Consider the following 26461-nt stretch of genomic DNA (forward strand, 5'->3'; position numbering starts at 1 on the left):
GTGTGTGTGAGTGCATGTGTGTGTCTGTGTGTGTGAGTGCATGTGTGTGTCTGTGTGTGTGAGTGCATGTGTGTGTCTGTGTGTGTGAGTGCATGTGTGTGTCTGTGTGTGTGAGTGCATGTGTGTGTCTGTGTGTTCCTATAGAGCGTTTTACAATCCTGCAATCTGACATCTGATTATACAGCATTTCATTAAGAGCACCATTTCACCCTGGTCTGTCCATGAGAGAATGACAGAGACGGGAGAGAGGGGGGAGGTGCGGGGAGGTGCGGGGAGGGGAGGGGAAAAACTCAGAGATAAAAAGGGAGAGAGAGAGAGAGAGAGAAGGGTAGAGAGATACAGAAGGAGAGAGAAGAGGGAGATTGGAGGAGGAGAGAAAGTGAAGATGATGATGTGTGTGAGTGAGAGCAAGAGAAACCGAGAGAGATGGAGGAGGCCAAGGAGTCAAGAGAAGGGTGTAGTTGATGACGTTTGTATGTGTGTATCTTTCACCAGCTTAACCACTCCTCTCCGACATGCGTCGCTCTCACTCTGCCCTGAACCCCCCCCCCACACTGTGTGTGTTTATGCGTATAGATCGAGGGTGTATTGCTATGCTATGGACTGAGAAGGGTTTCGCTTGGTTGCCAGAGTCACTAGGGTGTGGCAAAGAGAGACCTGTAACCCTGTGGTGGTATCACGGCAACAGCCATGGTAAAGGTGGCTGTAGTGTGTGTTCATCCCTCTCTTTCTGCTTTTCTTTTGTGTGTCACATTCTAGATAGTCATCTATCCCTCCTCTCTCATCCCTCCATCTACTTGTTCTCCTTACCTCCAAAAGGAGGAAGAGAAAGAAATTAGGTGCAGGAGGGAGGAAGAGAGAGGGAGGGAGAGATGAAGACAGAGAGGGAGGGAGGAAGAGGGGGAGGAGGTATCACATGACACACTGGGCACCGCAAGGCTAAAAATAAACGCTGGTCACACACACGCACACACACAGTGAGAACACCCTGCTTTCTGGGCTGTGTGTTTGTTCTACTTGGTGCTCACATTTTGTGGACGGACAAACTGTTGAACAGTAACTTGGCCAACGTGACAGTTACACTGCAACTGGGTGCATGTGTCTCAGTGTTTCACTGCAGGAGGGTGTGTGTGTCTGTTACACTGCTGCTGGATGTGTATGTTTGTTACACTGGAGCTGGGTGTGCGTCTCAGGGTTTCTGGTAAAAAAAGAACCCCCAGCTAGACTAACTAGGGCATCAGACTCTGAGGAAACAGCTAGGACATTCTTAATATGAGAGAAGCTCTCTTTACCCCATCCCTCTCTTTCTTTCTTCTCTTCAAACCCTTTCCACACCTGTTCCTCATTCTGTTTCAGTTCTGTAGTTACTCACCTTCATCCTTTCCTTTTCCCCTCCCTCCTTCTTTGACCTAGCAGTCTGTTGTTGAATGAAAGCCGTTGAGTCTCTTTGATGAGTGTGTCCTAACTAGTGTCTGGGTGCTCTTTCTAAGTTATCTCACCGGGTTCTCTCTCTAGGTTATCTCTCTAGGTTCCCTCTCTAGGATCTTTATCTAGGTTATCTATCTAGGTTCTCTCTCTAGGTTATCTCTCTAGGTTCTCTATCTAGGTTATCTCTGTAGGTTCTCTCTCTAGGTTCTCTCTCTAGGTTATCTCTCTAGGTTCTTTCTCTAGGTTCTCTCTCTAGGTTCTCTCTGTAGGTTCTCTCTCTACGCTATCTTTCTGGGTTGAGGGGAAGAGCTTCACCTCCAGAATGCTTCTCAGCTTATTCAGAATTGTATAGATGAACCTGAATGATATTAGAAGAAGATCATTGTATTTAGAATGACATACACAACTCAGACTCAGAATCACAGATGAATCACAGATTCATTTGAATCTAGTTAATTTATTTAGAAGAGTGTCTAAAGGTTGTATTATTCTAGAATATTTGAATCTAAAGGATGGGATTCAATAACGCAACATCGTGGTACAGTGGATAGTCACACTCTGAAGGTGTGTGTGTGTGTGCTTGTATTCCCCAGTCTAAGGTTCAACCTTGAAAAGGCACGTCTTTTTAAAGGTAAGTGTGAGAGTAATTTGACAGAATGAGACAGAGAGTGAAGGTATAGTGAGACAAGAGCAGGGAAAGGAGAAATGGGAGGAGCAGAGGGGGGGTGTGCAAGAAGAAAATGGGGATGAATGTGCGTCTCTGTTTAGACCTGTGAATAGTGACATGTAAAAACAACTGTAGATGTTAATATTTGGTTTGTATTGATGTGTGTATTTGTGTGTGTGCGTGCGTGCGCGCATGTGTGAGTGCGCAGGCGTGTGTGTGTGCATGAGACTCTAATCCGTCCCCTGTAGTGTTTACTGAGCCTCACCCAGGAGGCAGGTCTCAAATGACTGAACAGAAGAAAATGGGCCAACAGCTGTGTTTATGTGTGCATATTTATGTGTGTGGGGGTGTATGTGTGTGTTTGGGAACATGCTTGCATTGTTTCCTCCATATACCGTGATAATGTTCCATGATTGATGGATACAGTAGCACAAAGTAATAAGATACTCTTGAGACATGCTATCTTTGACACAAACCACCTCTTGTTTCTCTCTGTGTGTGTATGTGTGTGTGTGTAGAACCACTAGTTATCCCGGATGCCCTGACTCCATAGAGAACATGAAGTCTGATTTCATTCAGAACCATTGGAGGGTAACAGCCTGAGTCTCACTGTCTCAGTGAATTAGTGTGTGTTAGTCTGTAATGTAGTAGAAATGTGAAAATGAGACCATGGAGAACACGTCCGCAGTCCCCTGGCCATGATATCTGTCTGCCTGTGTGTCTCTCTGTCTGCCTGCCTGTGTGTCTCTCTGTCTGCCTGTGTGTGTCTCTCTGTCTGCCTGTGTGTGTCTCTCTGTCTGCCTGCCTGTGTGTCTCTCTGTCTGCCTGTGTGTGTCTCTCTGTCTGCCTGCCTGTGTGTCTCTCTGCCTGCCTGTGTGTCTCTCTGTCTGCCTGTGTGTGTCTCTCTGTCTGCCTGCCTGTGTGTCTCTCAGTCTGTCTGCCGGCCTGTTGTCTGTCCATAATATTCTGTAACAAGATCCTTAATATGAAAACACATACACGCACACACAACTCTACTCTGCTGCAGTGCGGTTGATCGGCTGATCGAATGGGAAACAAGCTGCCAAGGAGAGAAAGAGAGATGGAAAGAGGCAGAGATAAATACACAGGACAACGTTTGCAACAAACATGTGGAAGCCAATGTAGAGAAAAGTTTAGTTTGAATAAATTATTGACCAAACTTACGTTAAATTAACTAAAGTTAATAAACTAAAATAATTAGTTCTACAAATAAAAAGGGTGATTCAGGGAACAGCTCTGGGTTTTCCCAGGGCTGTTGTTAGGGGCAGAGATTGTCCAGTTTAAGAGATGCTAGTGCGTGACTGGTATTTAACCTGTCATCTGTCTGGACAATAAAGTTGCCTTTGTACAATTTCCAAATGCTGATGCCTACAAACTACAGCTTAAACGCGCAAGCAGAAATAACCTTTGCTGTCTATTGTGGGTTTGGACTCTCTCACACAAGTAGGTAGAAAAACGCTGTCAGCCTGTCACAGTATATTATTGCTCACCTCTTAAGACTTGCTGGGGGAGGCAGGTTGTTTTTCAGTGTGTGTCCTTTCTGCAGGGTTGGCTTTATATGCCGATGTTACTATAGCTGTTTGTTGGCTTACTTGCCTGAGATTGTGAATAGTGGTAGAGTAGTTTGTATGTGTGTGAGTTGTGTGTTGAGGTGGATACATGTATGAGTGGAAGCTCAGGGACGTCCATTTGCATGCAAGGCTAGTTCCACTGCAGCGGAAAGGAGAAACCTGGCACTCTGATTGGTCCAGGAGTTGCTAGACAACAGATGTCCGGCCGGCTGGGAGGTAGACTACCTGTGGAGGAAGAGAGAGAGAGAGGATGAGAGAAGGAGAGGATGTGATAGAGAAAGAGGGAGAGGAAGTTTGGATGTTGAAAAGAGAGGGATCGAATACGATAGGAGCTGAACATATGTTTGTGGTGTGTGTAAAAGCATGAGGGAGACTGAAAGAAGATGACAGTGAGATAGAGGCCGAGGAACGTGAGAGATAAGGAGAGTGACCTTGTTCATAGTGCCAAGTAATGACTACAATCGTTGTCTCAAGGAGTCGGCGTTTTGGGATGAAAGTGCACGAGAACTTTACTGAGAAATAAACATGATACAGAACAAAGGGCAAACACCACACGGCCATTGGTAAAGAAACAAAGAATAAGACTTCACAATGAGGTCAGAGACAGCTCGGCTTATATAGCCATCTGAATGAGTCAACACAAAACAGGTGCGTCTAATATTCCGGTGACGCAGATTGGCGCTCAGACGCCGTATGAACCGTGACACGCGCACACGCACAAGTTTGATTGAACTGGGCCTGCAATTTCCACAGCGTCAACAAGAATAGAGGAAGGGGAAGAGGACGAAGGTGAAAAATAGGCGTCCTATTTTATTTGGAAAAAAATACAACCCTCTGCTCATCTCTCTCTCTTTCTGTCCTGAGGCGAAGCTGAAGTGGGTCGCCTCCACACTGTTCTGAATCAGATCAGTAGATCTGAATCTGACTCTATCAAGTTGAATCTGACTCTGTGATTTTGAATCAGAATCAGGTGACATCATTCTCCTCTACTGTGACTAACGTGGTGAGACTCGGGAATCGCTTCCAAACACATGACACAGAATCCTTCTGTTCTGATGATCCCTGTGGGATTTTACTGATCTGATTCTTAGATTACATTGGCCCACATTGGGTTCTGTCAGATCAGAGCGTTCGTCTCTTGATTGCTCTGGTCTTGATGTTCTGTAAAATCAATACCAGGCAAGAGTTACTCTAAATGTGACCAGTGTTTTTAGGTAAGAGCGTATAAAAAATGGAATTGATTGGAATTATCTGCGATATAAGATCAGCAACAACTCTTCTTGAAGGGTGGTCTGGTAAGATCCCTCTCCCGTGTTGTCTAAGGACCCCATGTTATGGTCATAACCTAAAGTTATAGCTATAAACTGTGTCTAGCTGTTCTAGTGGTTCTGATATAATCCACTTCCATGGGCAGGGCAGTGCCAATACGTGGTGATGGGCTTAGACACTGGACAGAAGCAATGCGCACCATTCATACACCGACAGACATGTGGGTTTTGACAGAGCTCTCCCAGCTGCCTAGGCACATCTGTGGATGCGCTAGGATCTGTGGCAATGGAGATTTCATCCCACATCCCTGCCTCAGCTTCTCTCTCTCTCTCTCTCTTATCTCTTCCTCTAGCCCTGCCTGGTATGCCACGAGCATGAAGGACAGGATATTTATATATGCCTTCTCTCTTGTGGAGGACGGGAAGCAGTCAGCCTTGGCAGGCAAGGTAGACCCAGTAGGAGTCAGAGTGGCCTCCTGGATGGAATAGGGAGTCAGGTGGCTGAGCGGTTAGGGAATCGGGCTAGTAATCTGAAGGTTGCCAGTTCGATTCCCGGCCATGCCAAGGGGGCAAGGCACTTCACCCTACTCGCCTCGGGGGGAATGTCCCTGTGCTTACTGTAAGTCGCTCTTGATAAGAGCGTCTGCTAAATGACTACATGCACATGTAATGGATGGGGCGTAGATGAGAGGCCACTAGCGGTTCAACTGGAAACATGTATCAGGGGCCACACTCCACCAATGCCGTTGAGTGCTGAGTCTCCCTGAATGGAGTTGAATAGGGTTTCTTCCAAGTGATGGAAGCTTCCTCCAAGCATCCAGGGGAAACAGGCAGAAATAGTCTTGCTGTTGTTTGACCATAGGTGGATATCCTTAAGGGAACGAGTTGGTCGCTCGAACTTTGGACAGTTTAGATATATGCTCCCTACTGGCAATCGCAGCAAGATGTAGCTTTGTGTGTGGAGAGTGAGTAGGTGTTTTAAAGACTGGAGAGCCGTGTGTCTCCCCTCGTCTAATGCAGGCGCCTCTGTTGGCTGACATGAAAAAAGGGCTACTGCTAGGGCGTACCCACAGTGAAATACCAAAACAAACAAAAGAGTACCCCTCCATAAAACACAACACCTTCCTGTGTGGCCCTGTTGTGTTGGCAGGTACTAAATGAAGCTTTGGACACTTTGTACTGGGTCCGTTTTCCATTCTTGTCCAGTCAAACGGGTTGGGTAAGATAGAAAATTGCAAAGCTGAATATCAGAACACTGCACCCTGCAGTATATAGATACTGAAGTTCAACATGGCGCTGACCATATCTTGGTTTTGGGAGCTTCAATCCAGGCTCTCTCAAAGCAAGAAACATGGTAAAAATTGAACTAATGGAAGGATTGTGAGACATATTAATATTAACATTTATTACACTTACACCACCTAACAATGCAGGCAAACTTTGACTATTTGACTAGTTGTTTTGATTGTCTTTGTGGCAGTTCAGTATGGCCTGAAGTTCCGTGGTGCGAGGCTAAGTTGATATATCAGGTCAGTTTATTCTGGTGGAGCTTTGAGATAAAAGGAGGGTTCTGTTGAAATGGGGGACATGACGTTTATTTATAGTGTTTTGATCCATTACCTCTGCCAGCTGTCATCTTACAGCCATGTGTATACACACACACGCACACACACGCACACACACACACACACACACACACACATACACACACACACACACACACACACACACACACACACACACACACACACACACACACACACACACACACACACTAGCTTTCATTTGCACAGATGCCCAGATATGCACATCATGCCCTCCAGTGGTTGTAATGTCAACTGGAGTCTGAATAGAAATGATAAGAATCTTTTTTTCCTACCCCCCCTCTTTTTTTCACAGACCATCAGAAGCTTGAGAGAGAGGCGAGGATTTGCCGTTTATTGAAACACCCCAATATTGGTAAGATGCATGTGACTGAAAGTACACTCATGCAGCACATTATAATGATACATGGCAACACAATAACATATTCTTTGGTCAAGAAATTACTCCACAGACAACTAGTGGCTTTGGCTTTTACAGTCCTGCGACGCCCACCGATATCGGATTGATATCGGTGGGCGATATTGGTTGGAATTGATATTGGTTCGATTTATAGATTGCTTTCAGGATGTGAAGTTTATTTATAAATAGGTCAAAAAGCGCTTGTCAACAACATTACCTACCCTGCTTAAATACTGTCTCTGTTAGGATGTGTAAGGTATCTGTTTACATGACTAAAACACGCAGCCTACTGTTTGGCTGTACCACGAGAGTGACAGTAGTACTACTGAAGCATGTAGTTAGTGGGAATTGTGACAATTTTGGTACTGTCAATGTATCAAGGAGAGAATTGTTCTTTTTTCATATCTTTACTTTCCTCCTTCTAACAATCTTTTCTGGTTTTCTAGTTCGTCTCCATGACAGCATATCAGAAGAAGGCTTCCACTATCTGGTCTTTGATCTGTGAGTATACTGTCTGTCTTTTCCTCTCCTCCTGCTCTCTCCTCTTTCTTTCCTTCCTTTCTCCCTTCATTCTCCCCGACGCTCCTTTCTTTTCTTCTTTTCTTTCATCCCTCCCCATGCTCCCAGATTCTCATTCCACACCCACCACTGTGTATCCTACCCTTTACCCCAAGTCTTCACACATGCTAACACACACACGATGTCCCCATTTCACCCAGCATGCAGTGTGATTGGCTAGCCAAGAGCGGCCTGCCAGGGAGGCTCAGGGGTGGATCTGTTGTTCTAAAGACACGCACATGCACATGCACACACACACGTACACACACACTGGATTGTTGTTTTTGTGTGTGTGTCTAATGTCTCTATCTCCTGTGTTCAGGGTGACAGGAGGAGAGCTGTTTGAGGACATTGTAGCCAGGGAGTACTACAGTGAGGCTGATGCCAGGTAGGCAACACACACACACACACACACACTGCTGAGGTCAGCAGCCCTTATGTCCTGCTGTGTGTGTGTTTTATCACATATGGTGCCCAAGGTGTGATACATCTGCCTTGTCTCTCATCCAGTTATTTATAAAGGTGATTAATGATACATGGACTGTGCTCTTCATCATCTACACTACCAGGTTTGAATACAACCTCCCCAGAGAGAGAGAGAGAGAGAGAGAGAGAGAGAGAGAGAGAGAGAGAGAGAGAGAGAGAGAGAAAGAGAGAGAGAGAGAGAGAGAGAAAGAGAGAGAGAGAGAGAGAGAGAGAGAGAGAGAGAGAGAGAGAGAGAGAGTTTTGGAAGAGGAGGAAGAGATCCTGGAGCTAGGAGGAGTAATATAAAAAGGGCATTGAGGAAGTAAAACGAGAGGAGGAACAGCGTCACTGACAAAAGGCGAACGTAGGGATTTAAGATGTACCGATTTGCAGCAGGATGTGTGTTTTAGTTACAGTAAATGACAAACGACCATTCCAGTGTCAAAAAGCAGCCTCATTATCAGGCTGAGCTAGGGCTAGGGTTCCTTTCTTTGTTTGTTCTTGTTGTGTTTAAGGGTGTTCACTTCTGACCTCTTAGCTTCACTTATGACACAAACACAGATAGTGAAATCCCAGTTGGTCCTTTGGTATCCACGTGGAAAAGGTGAAATACATCAGCTTTGTTTCTTGAAATGTTTGTTTTCTTAATTCTCCTTGCTCTCTTTGTCTCTCTTCCTCCTTTTTGTCTCGCGCCTTTCTTGCTATTGCTCCATCCCTTCATTCATTCCTCAGTCATTGTATACAGCAGATTCTGGAGAGTGTTCACCACTGCCATGTCAATGGAATAGTGCACAGGGATCTCAAGGTTTGTATGCCAATGTGCTTCAACCTCATAATCACACCTTTACAACACGTGCATTATCGCAGTCAAGCTTTTTTTCCAGCCACATCTTGCAAGTTTTGAACCATAAACGTAAATTCCCTGCCACACCAGTTCCCTCAGCCTTCATAGCATATGGTGGTAGGCTTGCGTTTCATTAACTGCTGATAAGAATACTTATAAAGTTGACACTTTGTTGTGTTTGCAGACATGCGTCTAGCCTAGTCTTAGTTTGTTGCGTTTGTCCCCCAAACCTCAGCACCTCCATGTTCCTTTCTTCTGGGTGTAGTGTGCCTTCTTACACTTCCAGGAACTAGACCTCCCTCCTGTATCATTACCCAGGGACTGCAGTCCCCTGCGGAGACTGTGTTGGTGTGTGTGTGTCTTTGTGCTGAGTACAGCATTACAGGGACAGGGAAGCAGTGTGCGTGTGCCACTTAATAGCATATTTGCATAATTATGTAAAGATGTGAAGCATTTTTAGGAGCATGAATATTCTGAAGGGGTGAGGAATTCTGATGACTTCCCAAGGAATTGATATTTGCGGTGGGAGCAAGAGAGAGAAATAAAGAGAAACAGAGAGAGGGAAATCGAGAGATGGAAGGAGAGGGAAAGAAAAAGAATGAGAGGGAAAGGGAGGGATGGGATATAAGTGATCATTTTGAGTGTTGTAACAGAAACTGACTAGTCTTTAATGTTATTCTCTCAAGCCCAGAGTGTAAGACACAAATGGTATTTGGTAAAGTAACATTCCTTACATCATTACCAAAATGTTGAGTGTTAGCTAAGCGTGTGTGAAGTCGTTTGGATCAGAGGTTTTGCACTGATTGGAAATATTATATTGAAATAATCTTGGTTAAACAGGTTGTCTTGTGCCTGTGTGTGTGTGCATATGTGTGTGCATAGGTGCATAGGCGGGTGTGTTTGTGTTTTATTGCTTGTTTGTCTGCTGCTCATCTCCACCTGTTGTGAGCTAGCCCTAACCGCTGACCAAGAAAACCCTCTCTCACTGGTCTGAGAGCATGGGATCGGTCTAAGCAAAGGGAGGCAGTTAGCCTCACACCCATCTGCTGTCTTTGAAATCTCTGATGGGGAGTGAGGGGAGGGCTCATTGTCTCTCTGTTTTAATTTAAGCTATAGTAGGTCTCCCTGGATGCTGGTCTGGGGTCAGATTGGTGCTGTGGCCCCTAACAATTGAGGTTAGGCTTCGGTTGGGCTAAACTGCTCCCAGATCAGCCTCCACTGGCGATTCAGACTCTGAGAGAGTGCCAGACCTCTTACCTCTAACCTGTTTGACTCCGCCCCCCCCAGCCTGAGAACCTTCTATTGGCCAGTAAGCTGAAGGGGGCGGCGGTCAAGTTGGCTGACTTTGGATTGGCCATCGAGGTGCAGGGGGACCAACAGGCATGGTTTGGTGAGTATCCACCTAGCCAATCAATAATCAGATATTGAAGGGGTCAATCAATCAGCCACCCACCAACCCATCAATCACATTCAATTAGTCACTCATCCACTCACTCACTCCCTCACTCAATCAATCAATGGAACAGCCACCCGTGTAGTGTAGAGTGACTTCTCCTTCTTGTATCTTGATTCGCAAGTTTTGCACTTCTCCTTTCCTTTGTTTCTACCACTTCCAACCTCTTGCTCTATCCTTCCCACCCATCACCATCCTTCCATCCCTGCTTCCCCACCCAATCTCCCCCATTCCTCCATCCATGTATTCTTCCTCCACCCTTCTCCATCTCTTTCTCAACCCTACCCTGCTCCATCCCTTCCCGGCACTCCTTTCTCCATCCCTCCATCACTGTCTCCCCCCACTCTTGTCCATCCCTGCCTCCCTCATCCCTCCATCCCTTCATTCCTGTCTTCTCCCCCTCAGGTTTTGCTGGAACTCCGGGCTACCTTTCTCCAGAGGTTCTGAGAAAAGACCCATATGGCAAGCCAGTGGACATGTGGGCTTGTGGTAAAACACCTCTACCCTCTTACCTTCACCCTTTGAACTTCACCCTGGAGGTCAGATATTCATTCAGATCATCTTGAATGTCAAAGCATGTCACTTCCTCCCAGGGGTCATCCTGTATATCCTGCTGGTTGGCTATCCGCCATTCTGGGACGAGGACCAACATCGCCTGTACCAGCAGATCAAGGCTGGGGCCTATGATGTGAGAATACACCCTTAATCTTTCTACTCACTACTCTTACTGCTTTATCTTTCTCTTTTCACCTGTTTCTCTCATTATAAAGTTACATAGATAGATAGATAAATTGACTCATTGATTATGTGTCCTGCCAGTTTCCGTCTCCGGAGTGGGACACAGTGACCCCTGAAGCTAAAGACTTGATCAACAAGATGCTGACCATCAACCCTAGCAAACGCATCACTGCCACTGAAGCCCTGAAACACCCCTGGATCTGTGTATGTTTGAGACACACACACACACCCACTAACATGTTGATTTCCTAAACCAGTACCTAGTCTAATTCCTTCAGCTACAGCACACTCATTTCAATACAACACCAGTTCCTCCTTCCCTTATTCCTGCTGACATTGGTTCTCTCCCTCCTTCTCTCCATCTGCAGCAACGCTCAACTGTGGCCTCCATGATGCACAGACAGGAGACGGTGGAGTGCCTGAAGAAGTTCAACGCCAGGAGGAAACTCAAGGTCAGACCTCTGTCAACCCTCTCCTTCTGTTTCTCCTCCTCTAACACCTCTCCCTCAATCCTGCCTTTCTCCATAACGACCGGTTACACAATTACCTGCCTGCTTTTTTCTTGCTCTGGTGTCCTCGCCTGTTCTAACATGCTCTGATAACCAGTGGGTTTCCAACTACCCTCTCTCCTCTCCTCCTCCTCCTCCTCCTCCTCCTCCTCCTCCTTTTTTCCCTGCTCTCCACTCCTGCAGGGAGCCATTCTGACCACTCTGCTGGTCACAAGAAACTTCTCAGGTAGGTCTCTTCTCGCTTTCTCTCTTTCGCTCTTACTCTCTTTCCCTTTCCATCAGTTTTTCTCCTATGCACTCTCTTTTCTTACTGTCAGTGTTTTCCATTTTTTCCCCGTCTACTTCTCGCTTGCTTGCTTTCCCTCTCCTCCTTTCCTATCATGACTTTACATCTGGCTATTTTGCCTTCTTTCCCCCCTACCTTTCACCCCTGTTGAGGTCAATAGCTAACTTCCATTCATGATAGCACTCATAGTGTTGGTTAAGGTGTTCCACCAGAGAAGAACTACCCACACCTCTCCCTCCACTTGGAACAAATCCAGTCACAATTTTATGATTTGATTTATGTTGTTTTATAGACCTTTAATTTATAAGGCTACTTTCTGTTCCTCCTTATTCATTCTCTTCTTCTATCCTGTTGAATTTTCTTTCCTTCCGTTGTTTGGGATGTGGTTCCCTGAGAGGTAAGATTTCTGGAATGTTCTCAAAAGGGAATGTTTTAACCCTGATAAGTAAATGTAGTTGCCTGATCTCACTTCCTGTCTATTAGCCAATTAGTAATCCTGTTTGCACGTTGCGTCTTCCATGTTTATAAAGTAACTTTAAATGTAAAGGCTTGATAAAAACTACAGCTTGACTATAGAGCCATACAAATCTGGTAAAACAATTAAGTGCTGTGCAGGGTGACCAACCCCTGCATGCTATGAAACAGCATGTTAAGATACAATCAAATAATAAGATAACAGAGTCGTATGCAACAAAGACGTTTGTGTGTGTGAGAGCGCATGTAGGAGGCATTCATTTTAACTGTCAATGAAGAATGACACTGGCATGTCAGACATACAGATCTCCTGATTATTTACACAATGCATCCATATACCATATCACAAATACTTAACCAATATATAATGTTTCTAATTGAATCAAATGCTTTATGTGATTCATATCTGAATCTGCATATCTCTAATATGCTCACCAAGTCATTAAGAATACCCCCCCACTGACGAGACGTTAAACTCAAAACCAAACACCCAAGCTTAGCCCATCGCTCGTCCCAGCCTGTCTGTCTTCGATCACGTGATTGGTGCCCTGCATAAGAAGGATTTCCTGCCTGTGGGATTGCATTATGGACCTTGTTGGACAAGGTTCTTGAGGGTTTGCACATTGAGCTCAATATGGCAGGAGCTGCCTGTTGCATGTTAGTTTGGGTTCTCTCTGTGTAACTTGAAATTGACATGCTAGTTTTGGGTGCTACATGTAACTCTGAAGTTGACAGTTTTTATTAACTTATTTTCTACAGCAGCCAAAAGTTTGCTGAACAAGAAAGCGGACGGCGTCAAGGTGAGTTCTCAAAAATGTTTGTTCAAAGATTTAGATTGCCTCCACTGGAATGAAACAATGACAGACGTGCCTGGTTCCACTTCGGTCCCTAGTCACTTCCTTTAGCCCTCCCCCACCTGATCTGAATCAACAGGAGAGGTGACAGAATTGTGGTGACAACAGCCACCGACCAAATGGCTTTCACCTATCAAGCTTCTCTAAACCATTGCCCATGCAGACAGATTATCAGAATTGGAGGGCTGCTGGGAGAAATGGAACTAGGCCCTTACAATGTCTAAGGAGCCAATGGATGCGCACCAATGACATCATCAATACTGGAAATTCTCACCAGTGGTCTATTGAAGGCGATGTTATTGTATTGCATTTTAGATTGCATCTTGTTTATGTCTTTTCAGTAGCATATACTGTATACAATGCAGTATGTATGAAATACTAGGATATCTTGTTTCACCCTTCTCTGGTAGGGGTCATTGTGTGCTAGGATGTGTGCTGTGTTGTTCTCTAAACACCCTCCATATCTCTCCTCCACTGGGCTATGTCTCTGATCTCACTCCCAGATCCCTCTCTAAAGTGTCCGTGCATCTGTGTTTGTATGTGCCCCATCTGAAATCAACACTTAAGAGTAAGGGTATGTGTAGGTATACAGTATGTGGGGTAGAAAGAGTGAGTGTGTTTGTGATAGGGTGTGTTCAAGTGAGAGTGTGTGTGTGTGGGGGTGTTTATGCTTTGTTTTTTGTTTTTTTGAGATTGGGCTTCTGGCCGTAGATGCCCTTTTCGGAATCAGTGTCTCTGCTCGGTGTGTCACTCAGGAGTGTGTGTGTGTGCTATGTTCTGTCTACCCTCCCCCCTCCTGCAGGTCAACAACAAAGCCAACACAGTGACCAGCCCTAAAGAAACTGGCCCTGCCCCTGCCCTGGTATACATACTCCCCCCCCCACCCCCCCCAAACACACACACACACACCTTCCTCACCACCACCCTTACCTGTCCCACTGCATGAAGCCATACCCCTAAAGCAGCTTACCCCCCAACTGTTACTTTACCCAGAATGATGTGCTTTGGTTTGCATGAAACCCTTTTGAAACCTTGTCATTCCAACAGCGGTAGCTCTCCAGAGCTGTGTAGCTGTTGTCATTGTTGTTGTCAAGTGTTGGTTGTTCTGTCTCTTTGCTGCTAACTAACCCTGAGTGGAGTTGCTTGGCTTGATTGGAGGATGTGGAGGATTCTGGCTCTTCAGGCAAGAAGACAGCCTGGGTCAAAGACTTCGCCCTATCCTGTGTGTTGGCTTAGCCTGCCTCGATTGGTAGATGGGTAGGGCTTGGCACTTCTGTGACTTTCCCATTGGCTCTATCATACCAGGCAAACTAAATCAAGCGCAAATGATCAAGATGGTTCTGATGTTTTTTGACCCAGGCCTGTCAATGATTGACAGTGTATTGTGCATGGTGTTTGCTGATTGTTTGGCTGTATTGGTCACATGACTGTTGCTTTGTGTGATGTCAAAAGCTTCATGTGCATTCACACAGACAGCTATTTTCAAAAACATGCACACAGACACACACACACACACACAAACACACACACATACACAAATGCAATGATGCAGGACAATAGCTCAAGTGGTGTACCTTTGAGCAGTCTGTGAGTGATCATGAGTTTCAGAATCAGAATCAATCATGCTGAACCCTGATCTTACTTAACTGAGGCCAGAGACCATGTCTGAGAGGGAGGGGGAGGAGGGAGAGAGAGAAGAGGAGAGAGAGAAGAGGAGAGAGAGAAGAGGAGAGAGGGATGCAAGCAGATGAAAGGAGCAGACGGAGGAAGAGTCAACAGGAGACATGGAGGAAAGAGGCTCTGGGGAGGAAGAGACAGGAAGAAGGAGTAGAAGGTGGGGGAGGGTGGGACTTAGTGAAAGAGCTGAAGAGAGAGAGATAGAAAGAGAGAGAGACAGAAAGAGAGAGGGAGGGAGAGAGAGAGAGAGAGAGAGAGAGAGAGGGAGAGAAAGGAGATTGTCAATCACTGAGGTTAATCTGCCAGATGGATGTCAAAGACACCAGCAGTGTCTGACCCCCTCTATGTGGCTTAGCGTCATTGAGCTTCAAGGATCATGATAGACATATGGGTACTACAGAATGCACACACACACACACACAGACACACACACACTCTTGCTAGCTTCTCGTTCCTCCTTCTTTTAATTCCTTCACTCTTCTTTTCCATCTTTCTCTGTCTCCAGGAACCTCAGACCACAGTCATCCACAACCCTGTCGATGGAAACAAGGTACACTTAGCATGTGTTTACAATGTATGTTTGCGTATATAATGTGTGTGTATTTAGTGTTTGTGTGTACGTGTATTAATCCTGTGTGTATGCCAGTGTGTTTCCAGGTGTGTAGTGGCCCCTCTAGACACACTGTGTGTATGTCTCTTTCCAGGAGTCCATAGAGAGTGCCAACACCACCATAGAGGACGAGGATGTTAAAGGTAGGAGCACTCGCCCCGCCCTCCTGCCACCTCCCTGTCTGCTCTTTCACATGTCTGTCTGGTTGCCTTTCTGTCTGCCTGCCAGTCTAGTCTTTATACTCGTAGGCCTGTCTGTCTGTCTTTCAGTGCTATGTCTGTGCTACAGTGTACACCCTGCAACCTTTTCGTCTGCTTGTCTTCACCCTTCTTTCTCTGCGTCTTTAAGAGTGTATTTACAGTATACAGTACAAGTCATTTCCTTTTATATCACTTCTCGTCTTTTGTCTTTTGTCTCGTTCATTATCTTGTTTCCTTTTTTTTTACCACACTTCTGGAATGACTGTTTGTTTTTCTCCCCTTCCATGTACACACACATCCTCCACAACATGCACATGCACACACACATTTACACTCTGTCACACACCTTCCTGAACACACACACCAATACACATCCTCACACCCATCTGAACACACACCCCTGTGTGCCAGTGCTCCGTCTAGGGAACTTTGTAGGCAGTATCTTGAGCGCTAAGGGCCGCTCCTCCCAGACCTCGGAGCCCAGGCAGACTCCTACCTCCTCAGTCCAGAGTAAGTCCCTCCTGGCTGGGGGAGACTCCCTGCCCTGCCCTGCCCTGCCCACTCACCATCCCTGGAGAAGAGCAGGATAGCAGAGTAGATTCTCCCCTCTCTCCCATCTGAATCCTACTGCCTTTCAAACTGACTCTCAAACTGCCTCAGCCTTAATCCACTTTTGTCCCTGGCCCTCAACCACCCAGGCTCTTGTTTTCTTTGTTTTCTGCATTTTACCCTTATTTTCCCTGAGCAGTTTCTCTCTCTCTCTCTCTCTCTCTCTCTCTCTCTCTCTCTCTCTCTCTCTCTCTCTCTCTCTCTCTCTCTCTCTCTCTCTCTCTCTCTCTCTCTCTCTCTCTCTCTCTTCTCTTTCTCTCTCTCTCTCTCTCTCTCTCTCTCTCTCTCTCTCTCTCTCTCTCTCTCTCTCTCTCTCTCTCTCTCTCTCTCTCTCTCTCTCTGCCGTCTGTCCCTCTACTGTCTCTCACTCACCCAAACATTGAGTCACAGTTGACTTCTATAAAAAGTGATGGGACATAGACCCAAAACGCCCACGCCTTAACACGATGACACCCAATGACACACACCTACGCATGCACACATATACACATGATACATCTTGTGTAAGCATTCTTTTTCTCTCATATCAAAATGAGTAGACGAGATATGAAGTGCTACATCTGTTCACAGATCTGTGTCTGTCTGTTGGATAAATGATAAGTCATGTTTTCACTATTTCCCAGCCTGCACCAATAACAATAAAGGTAACTGTCACCATCTCTCAGCTGGCGTCCATAGAGAATGCATCTGAGCTTTAAGTAATTCAGAACTTTAAGGAGTGAAGGAGACTCCTCCATCTTATATATTCTTGCCTTATAGAGTATTAGTCATGGGAAGCACTGGCAAACTGAATTCTGTTTTGTAACTCTGTTTTAGACAACATTTGTTTTAAAGACAAAACAAAATAACGTTAATTAATGTGTGCTTTCCATCACTAATTATGGTACCTGCAGCTTTGTAGACTAGAGTCCATTTTAAACTTGTTTGCTTTGATATCCAGTTCATTTTGGAACGAGGACGAATACATTTTCTGACGTTCCATACCCAGTTATCCTGCCGACGGAGGGACCCGGGTTCCTGACGCTGGTTTGTGGTTATGTGTTTCAGCCCGTAAGCAGGAGATCATTAAGGTCACTGAGCAGCTGATTGAGTCGATCAACAACGGAGACTTTGAAGCTTACGCGTGAGTCGTGTGGGTGTGCGAGTGAGAGAGTGTGAGAGAGAGTTACTGTGTGTGTGTGGAATTTTAATAGGCCAACTGTGTGCTAGTCAATATTGCACATAATACAAATATTAAGAGCATGTGTTAAATCTTACAATATTACAATGTTGAAGAAAGGTTTAGAGTCACATTAATATTCAGTTTAGCTCGATGACTTGTTACTCATCACGTTCTAAGCCCCTTTTGCTCTGTACTTGGTCCTCAGTAAGATTTGTGATCCTGGCCTGACCTCCTTTGAACCTGAGGCCCTGGGCAATCTGGTGGAGGGTCACGACTTCCATCGCTTCTACTTTGAGAACGGTAAACACCTTTCACCATTGTCTTATGGATGAGTGAAATCCTGAACAAGATTCTATTACCTAGTTAGGTGAAAGCATTTGACCAGGAAAGCTGTTTTGATGCTATTTCTATCATATCTCATGTCAATCTTCTATATGGTCAGACTAGAAGCTTTTGTTCCAAAAACACTCAAATAATTGATGATGTGATGACTATAAATAGTAACAACTGTTACGCTTCAGTAGGCCTAAAATAGAACGGATAAGCCGTTGCCCTAGAAACCTCAACCATTTACCAGGCCCACTGTCACACAACCAAAATCATCTAGAACCTTCCTTCTTCCTTTTTCACCCCATCCCCTCTTACTCCCCTTTGTCCCTCCCTTCTCTCCCCCTTCTCCGATTCCTTTCACCCTCTACCCCTCTGTCTACATCCTCCCCCCACATCTCTTCCTCCCCCTTTCTCGTCTCATCTTTCTCTCCTTTAATCACTCCCCCACCTCCCTTTATCCACCCCCCTCCTTCTACTCATCTTTCTCTCCCTAACCCCCTCCCCCGCTCCAGCTCTGTCTAAAGGCAACAAGCCGGTACATACTATCCTGCTGAATCCCCACGTCCACTTGATCGGAGAGAACGCTGCGTGTATTGCGTACATTCGCCTCACCCAGTACATGGACGCCGCCAGCATGCCGCGCACCATGCAGTCCGAGGAGACCCGCGTGTGGCACCGCCGCGACGGGAAGTGGCAAAACATCCACTTCCACCGCTCTGGGGCTCCCAGTGTCCCATCTCAGTAGGTATACACAGCCAGTGTCGCATCTCAGTAGGTACACACAGCCAGTGTCCCATCTCAGTAGGTACACACAGCCAGTGTCCCATCTCAGTAGGTACACACAGCCAGTGTCCCATCTCAGTAGGTACACACAGCCAGTGTCACATCCCACTACAGAAACACAGCCAGTGTCCCATCTCAGTAGGTGTACACAGCCAGTGTCCCATCTCAGTAGGTATACACAGCCAGTGCCCCATCTCAGTAGGTACACACAGCCAGTGTCCCATCTCAGTAGGTATACACAGTCAGTGTCCCATCTCAGTAGGTATACACAGCCAGTGCCCCATCTCAGTAGGTACACACAGCCAGTGTCCCATCTCAGTAGGTATACACAGCCAGTGTCCCATCTCAGTAGGTATACACAGCCAGTGTCCCATCTCAGTAGGTATACACAGCCAGTGTCCCATCTCAGTAGGTACACACAGCCAGTGTCGCATCCCAGTACAGAAACACAGCCAGTGTCCCATCCCAGTACAGAAACACAGCCAGTGTCCCATCCCAGTACAGAAACACTGCCAGTGTCTCCTCCCTGTACAGATACTAGCGAGCGTCAGTCAGGATCAGTTAACCCTCATGGTAACCAGACTGACATAATGGCAATAATATAAAATGAGATCCTCTCAATAATAGTCTGAGAAGTCTATTAACTGCTTCTGTTGTTCTCTTCTGATCCTCTGTTTGTGTCCCGCAGTTAATGGAATATCAAGATTAAGTTGAAAATCCCTTCAACTATTCTCTGTGACGGGCAATCAACTAGCCAACCCCTGATTGCCCCCTGACCCCCCTAATAAAGACATAACATCGCACAGGACAACAATATCAACACATTTTAATGTTAACACATTTGACTGCAGAAAGTCATGGGTACCACAGACGGTGGCAGCACACCATATTTGGACATTGTCAGATGAGCTAATAACTGACATTTCTTTTTTCTGTTTTTTAAGCTGTTTTGGTATGCATTTTACATATATAGAGAGAGATGTTAAAAATCTACTACTGTAACCTCTCCCGAAAATTAGTTCTGTATTTTTCTGTGTATTTATGTGTGTGCAATATGAAACATTTGAAAGATCAAAATGTTAAAATTGAGCTTGCTTTAGTTCTGGTGATGTACATATAAATACATTGTGATTGTTGATAACACAAACAAACACTAAATTGCTATTCTTGCTATCAGAGGAATTAAGAATTTACGTAAATTTATGAGCCACATTTCTGTTTGCTATGAGCTAAGTCATGTTTGAATCATCAGATTTCGACACGTACAACTAATTTAACTGTAAAGAGAAGCTAAGCCGCTTATACTTTGCATTAAGATATGTTTGCCTTTATATCATTGAATAAGAAATAAGAGAATGTAGCATATATGTCATATATGAAAAATCAAGATTATTGTGTTATGCATGGGGTGGAAGGGGTATCGTGACCATATGGAACTATAATATCTTCTGTTTTGATTTGTGAAATCACTGAATTGTTTGTTTGCATTTGTTAATGTTGTGCACCGGTCCTGTCTGGAATGTTCCACTGTCCTCCAGTGTCATAGACCTGTCTTAAAATACTGAAAAACACAACTATAGGTGGTAAAATGTCTAGTTTTAAAATCACAGCATCACAACGGATCAAGAGGGTTAAGAAATGCTCAGTTGGTCAAAGCAGCCCTTACACATTTTATAGAAAAGACAGAATGAGGATAAAAATATTTTCATTTTCATAATGTTTGTATACCTGTATTGTACTTCCACTGTAAGTAAGAGTTATGTTGTTGTATTCCTCCTCTTATCATTTCTTTTTGTAATTTCAAACATATCATTTTGAAGAGGAGAAGCAAAGGTCTGTCCACCTGGAAAAGCAGTGGTACGTTTTAGCTTAATTAAGCGTCTCTGGAAACCCATGGTCTAGAACCAAACAAGGAGTTTTTTACTACTGCAACTACTGCAATTAGAGAAAATATGAAGGGATGAGAGGAAGGAGAGAAAAAGAAGAGAGGGCGGAGGGAATGGGAAGAGAGGAAGGAGGAGAAAATAGATATGGTAGTGAAAAAGAGGATGGGTGAAGATTAGGGCCAGGAACTGTTACAAAGTAGAGGGAAAGAAGGAGGAAAAGAAGAAAAGTAAGGAAGATGAGAAGATAAGAAATACAGTACAGTATGTTAGAGAAGGGAGAGGTGATGAACAAAGGAGAGAAGGGGTAGTGTGTAGGAGGTGATGAGAAGGAGGGAGGAAAGGAAGCTAGAAGACAAGATGGTGGTAAAGTTAGTCATGTGGTAAAGGTGATGTGGTTAAAGTCTTCCCTAAGGACCTGAGCTTCTATGTGTCTGTCGTCACACCACCTCACCAATACATCAATTTCTCCTCATCAATACTTTGTTTTTTTAGGAAATCTACAATTAACTTAATTTCTTTTTGCAAAATGTATGATGTCAATGCAATGCAGCACCCGTGACATGGTGTGTATAAATTGTTGCCGGCTTGGCAATAGATGGATAACATGTTTAAGAAGTAAATAAATATAAAAGGTGTGATGACTGCTCCATGTTGGTTGTTGTTTAAAGTTGGTGAGTGATACAGAATAGTAATGGAAACAGGAGTTTCTTTGTGTATTTTCAGCAATGTTAAGTTTAGTCAACATTGAAAGTGAGCCTTAAATAAAACAACGCTCTGCTCAATAGGTAGTTTACCATGGCAATGAGAAAACGATTCTTATCATAAAATACCGTTACTTCTCCCTTTCCAATAAAAGGCAGGTGTGACGACCCTTACTTTGGACCGTCCCTGTCTTGAAAGGGAGAGCAGGGCTTTAAATGTATGTCTTTGTGGCGTGAAAATTGTATTTATGGAAACATGTATTTCTAAATAAAACCACAAGGCTCGCGGGTGAACCCACAACTTAAATCACGTACTCAAAGGTATAGCCTAGGCCTAGTTGATTGTACACAATGAGATAAATATTTTTTGATAATCCAGAACTTTTTGAGTAGTGCCAGTGGGGTGAAAAGGGGTCTTCAGCACCGCGGACAGCGTCTCAGGACACACGGACGCGTCAAAGACGGCAGATTTTCCACTTTCCCGGTTTTCGCATCCCAGTCAGGAGTGCGACAGAAGACACAGCTTCAGCCAATCACCAGATTGATAATGTGCCCTGATCTTACTTTTTTGATTAGGCAGTTCTCATCTCTTTAGGCCAGTGGTTTTCAACCCTGGTCCTCAGGGACCCCCTGTCCTGCATGTTTTAGCTCCAACTTGGCTCCAACACACCTGATTCAAATGCATGTTAGTTACTAGGCTTCTACAGAGCTAGATAACGAGCCATTTATTCGAATCAGGTGTGCTGGAGAAGGGAAACATCTAAAACATGCAGGACAGGGTTTCCCTGAGGACCAGGGTTGAGAACCACTGCTCTAGGCAGTTCAGTTGCATCTCTCCTTTGCAACAGTCAGACTATGTCTTCCCTCCACTCACACAGAAGAGCTATGTTTCTGCAGCTAATGGAGAAACGTGCCTCACAGGACTCAGAACCTAGACAAAGGCCACACTATTGGTGCAGACAGATCACATATTCGTTTCTTCGACAAATGCAACAACATCTCTATCACCAAAAAATGATCAGGTATGTTAAGCAAGGTAATGCTATTCTGATACACCTGAAAGTTTGTTTTATTAAGGCAGGCAGTTTTTGTCCACAAGAGGGGGATGATACTACCCCCATCTTGGTATAATTCATCTTACGCACAATGTTGTCACTGGTGGTAATGTATGACCCCAAATTAATGACAGAATTTGGTTTTACACTTGTATTTTTATTTATCTATCAGTCATGTTCTTTTTAAATTACTTCCAGTAAACTGACATGCCCTCATAGATATGTATATATGTATAATAGAATATGTATATAACTGTCATCAACACATAAACTGGATGCTGATTTCTTCAAATGAAAAGCCTACTTGTCACAGTGAACTTCCACTAGTTTTGCATTTTCACTTTTTTTGTAATTTCGCTCAAAAGTAAACAGTGATAGTGAAAGTAATACATTACATGTCGTAGATACATACAGTAGCTAACCCAGAGCTGTGAATGACGCTGTATACAAACTTTCAACGTGCCAAGTCACACCCGTGTCAGGTGAGTCTCTATCCAGTGTCTTGCCAAAATTCATTGGTTGAGAAATGCTGCTGCCTCCTCTACTTCCATCACTTCCTGTGCCCAAGACGTGGAGGTGCCTCCTCCTGACATTCAGGTGTTCAACATGATTGTGTGAAAAAAAGTAGTTTTTCATTGCTCAAATCAAATCAACAATACATAGATCCACCTACACCTGGTCCCACACTAACTGGGCCCTCAGGTACATTCATAAATGAGTTCAAACTTAGAGGATTCACCTGAAAGACAACCACAATACAATTTCAGATCTGTCTCTTTTCAAACTTCTCAACTTTTCAACACACACACAAATCAGAACACGAACTTCTCACACTATAAAATAGAAACCAAAATAAAACATAACGAATACAAACCCAATCAATGCTTCTTAGACCTTCTCTCACCCATTATCTCTTCATAGCTTGTTGACTATCATCATACACACAACCCAGGCACACACACATGCACAAACCCACTTGCACATCAAACAACAGTCCGGATGAAAGCAATAGGTTCAACAGTTCTACACTCCAGGGAAGTGAACAAGAGAGACAGGCTAGAGAAAGAAAAAAGATGAAAAAGGCTGGGGTGGTTAACTACTAGACAGCTGTTTTGCTGTAGCTATGATCATAGTGACTGACTAGTCATGCCTGCTCTAGTTCACATGGTTGATTAATGATGCCTAGATTACCAGGGTTGCCAATCATTAAAAAATGCACAGATTATATAGATACTTTTCCAAAGACAGAAATAACACATACATTAAGCACGTCAGCAGCAGATAGTATGGAGTTAGTGTCAATAAAGTCTGCAACATTTTCCTTTATACAGTAATTTTGAGATAATAGAGCAAAATGTGTCAATAGTGATATACTGTAGTTCTGGGTGAGGGGGTTTATCTAGAATGAGAGATAGGCAGTGCAGTGTGACGGTAGTTCTTTACTCCAGCACCTAGCGCCAGCTGACAGGATTCTCTGTGTTTTTCAGTTGGAGGTTTGTATAGGAGTTGTCTGGATTCTTTACTCATTTGTTTTTGTTTTTTGTTGTCGTTTTACCACAGCTTCAAGACTCAAAACTCAAAAGACAAACGTCAAATTAAATGGACAGGGAAACTCTGGAAAACCAGGAACCAACAGGCAACTCTCTTTGGTCACAAAAAGGTTACAAGAAAACAGAGATACATTATGAGAAAATAAAACCAAGCAGGGAAAATACTGCAAAGAAAACTGTCTCTGATTGTTGGGCAGATGGGCATCTGTAACTAAAACAGGAAGACTGTGGTAGGGATGAGGTGCCAAGGTGCATTCTGGGATTGCATGTGCTTGATGCATAGGATTGGTGGAAACGTGTCTGATGCGGCGTCAGGGGCGAGACAAGAAGTGGAGGGTAAGAGCTGAAAGCCTGTTAATCCTTCCTCTCCTCCTCCTCCTCACCCTCTTCTTTGCAGTAGCTATGGATGAGCTGATGGAGGTGCTGCTGAAGGTCACGAGGTCGTGAACCCTCTTGAACATCATCCAGGCGCTCCAGGAGGACCTGGCTTCGCCCAGCTCCCCTCACTACTGTCCGCCTCTGGGTGCGCCCCTTACGCATCCGGGCCCTGGGATGGGGGTGTGACAAAGGACAAAAGGAGATAAAAGGGTGAAAAAGTGTGGGGGGGAAGTGAAAAAGAGAGAAAAATGGATTACAGACGGATTCAAGATTATACAAATCCAAACCAGAAACAACAGAGCATAAAGACCAAGCAGGAGAAAATACAAATGTCACCATCAGAGGCAAGAAATTGTTAGCAGGAAGTAGAAATGAACACAGATTCAACTTTTCAACACAGACATGCATTTGAAACCCGGCATTCGATAGACATGGTTGCTTTCATCTCTAACCCTGAGGCTCCTACAGGTCTGACCACACAACTCAGACTCGAGATGGAGATTAATCAACACTCACACTCAGAGACAACTAAGACCACAGACACACTCACACATATGAAATGCACTCCTTCACAGAAATCATCACAACAAACCTCCTGCTTACAGAGCCGTCCTCATTGACAATCTCCCTTTCCACCACATTGGGGAGCTGCACTCTGCTAAATCCCCCTATGTAGCCCAAAGCCTGAGGCCGTGGGCGGAGATGAGGGGGAAGAGAGAACAGGTTCTCACATCGAAAGACAACACCTGTGGAGTAAAGCCAGTTTGGGGAAAGGGGGGTGATGAATGGATTGGTCGGCAGATTTACTCACCATTGAGAAGTCCTCGCGGGCCGAGGGAAGGTCGGAGGTCAGTGAGGGGTCACCATGGTGTGTTTCCCTTCTCTCGCCTTCCACCACGGATGTCTGCTCGACCCGGCTGACCTTATGACCTCCAAGAAGCTCCTCCCCTGATCCTGGCACCCCGTCAGTGAAGGTCACCTGGAGAAAAAGAGGAAAGACGTTTAAGAGAGTAGTGTTTGTGTTTTGTTCCTACAAAAGAGAGGCCAGGACGATGTTATGTTCGCGATGACACCAACACGACGCTCGCACCTCTGTGTGATCTCCTTCGCTCCTCAGCACAGTCCTCTTCACTACCCTGGAGTAGCTGTCTCCCTCCGCTACGCTGACAGACCCCTGGGGAGATCCCTCCACTGTCACCTCTTCTCGTTCCATACCGTCTGCAGACACACACTTACGAATGATCTTCCTGGTCACCTGGGAGGTTCAAAGGTCACAGGATGGGAGGTTGTGAAAAAGAGCTCATTCACCGTCAGGAGTCGTTTGAATGTATTTCTGTGTCACAGTTAAGAAACGCCATATTAATAAGATATCTTCTCCCTAGACATAGGCCTAGACAGCAGTGAAATCAAGCAACCGTGATGCAATACGACAGACAAGAGTGGTCTCAAGCCTGTGGGCAGCCAATGAGTAACCCACAGCCCACCCAGTATGTGGCCTACCAGCTACAACAAGGACAGGCAGCCTGGGTCTTAACCTCCAATATTTTACCTTCTTCACCACCATGTGTCCATGTTCATCTGTGTAATGTTCTTCAGTAACCGTCTGAGGGGGAAGATCTGGCATCTCATCTGCCTGTTGGAGGCCAGAGATACATGATCAGCTCTTAACATAGCCCAGTATTTGCTCTTTTAAAAAGCGACATTTGAGGAATAAGGTGTGACAATGTAGGTCCATTCTCAGAGGCGGAGTGGGAGAAGCCTGGCACACAGCAAAACGTAAAGTAATACAAAGGCTACTCAGACACACTGAACACAGGGTGGCACAAAACTCTTCGCTAAAGCTATTTTGGAAAACAAGCAAATTCGAGCCAGTTCATTTCACAGTTAAATCCTTTGGACAATTCTCTCTCCATATCACCAGACGCCATGGAAGAAGCACTCATGCTGTTAGCAACAATCACCACCAATAAACAAGTTATGACGTTCAACACAAACCATCTTGAAACCCCAAACCAAGGGCACAACACACTACGACCTGAATAACTCCATTCTCTGACGATGATTGTACCTTAATTATCACTTTTCTCCGTACTACTCTGGTTGTCAGAAAATCTTCATCTGAACTCTCTGAGGTCGCATCAATATCCGCAGCCATCTCCTGAAAAGATCCGGCGACGCAGATACATTGTAGATTGTGAAATCTACGTTTTTGGCACATTTTGGTTGATGTTATGCTGTTTGTTCTGTGGTTCTGTTGCTTAGTGAATTCAAATCAATCCTTAGAAATTATTATTTTAATACTGAAGTACAAAACATCCCAAGAAGATAAGCTTTAGAAAAATGTATGTGGCATGCAAGCTGTTACAAAGCTGATGTACTT

General features: G+C 44.8%; 2 protein-coding genes across 11 annotated transcripts in view; one reads left to right on the plus strand and one right to left on the minus strand.

Annotated features, from left to right (window-relative positions):
* The window catches only part of camk2d2 (calcium/calmodulin-dependent protein kinase (CaM kinase) II delta 2), a 25538-nt gene extending 4481 nt beyond the window's left edge, over positions 1-21057 (plus strand). Inside the window, exons 3-21 of one of the 5 annotated variants that reach the window (XM_047045081.1) lie at positions 6855-6914; positions 7406-7460; positions 7840-7905; positions 8715-8787; positions 10114-10216; positions 10685-10768; positions 10873-10967; positions 11099-11221; positions 11386-11469; positions 11710-11752; positions 13046-13086; positions 13943-14002; positions 15323-15367; positions 15522-15570; positions 16860-16880; positions 17284-17359; positions 17604-17698; positions 18241-18469; positions 19200-21057. In XM_047045081.1, coding sequence (XP_046901037.1) covers positions 6855-6914; positions 7406-7460; positions 7840-7905; positions 8715-8787; positions 10114-10216; positions 10685-10768; positions 10873-10967; positions 11099-11221; positions 11386-11469; positions 11710-11752; positions 13046-13086; positions 13943-14002; positions 15323-15367; positions 15522-15570; positions 16860-16880; positions 17284-17359; positions 17604-17698; positions 18241-18469; positions 19200-19203 — 1406 coding nt within the window. In that variant the 3' untranslated portion in view covers positions 19204-21057. Of the gene's footprint in view, positions 1-6854; positions 6915-7405; positions 7461-7839; positions 7906-8714; positions 8788-10113; positions 10217-10684; positions 10769-10872; positions 10968-11098; positions 11222-11385; positions 11470-11709; positions 11753-13045; positions 13087-13942; positions 14003-15322; positions 15368-15521; positions 15571-16859; positions 16881-17283; positions 17360-17603; positions 17699-18240; positions 18474-19199 lie in introns of all 5 variants that reach the window. The other 4 variants (XM_047045082.1, XM_047045083.1, XM_047045084.1 and 1 more) reach the window with 4 other exon arrangements.
* Positions 21058-22298: 1241 nt separating this feature from the next.
* ank2a (ankyrin 2a, neuronal) overlaps positions 22299-26461 on the minus strand; it is a 51865-nt gene continuing 47702 nt past the window's right edge. For 2 of the 6 annotated variants that reach the window (XM_047044982.1, XM_047044981.1), the window contains 6 exons: positions 26150-26239; positions 25631-25714; positions 25172-25336; positions 24893-25060; positions 24674-24765; positions 22299-24250 (listed from right to left, as the gene is read on the minus strand). In XM_047044982.1, the coding sequence (XP_046900938.1) occupies positions 24058-24250; positions 24674-24765; positions 24893-25060; positions 25172-25336; positions 25631-25714; positions 26150-26239 (792 nt within the window). In that variant the 3' untranslated portion in view covers positions 22299-24057. The remainder of the gene's footprint in view (positions 24251-24673; positions 24766-24892; positions 25061-25171; positions 25337-25630; positions 25715-26149; positions 26240-26461) is intronic. The other 4 variants (XM_047044983.1, XM_047044984.1, XM_047044979.1 and 1 more) reach the window with 3 other exon arrangements.

Source organism: Hypomesus transpacificus, chromosome 22, assembly GCF_021917145.1.
Source record: "Hypomesus transpacificus isolate Combined female chromosome 22, fHypTra1, whole genome shotgun sequence".
Taxonomy (NCBI): domain Eukaryota; kingdom Metazoa; phylum Chordata; class Actinopteri; order Osmeriformes; family Osmeridae; genus Hypomesus; species Hypomesus transpacificus.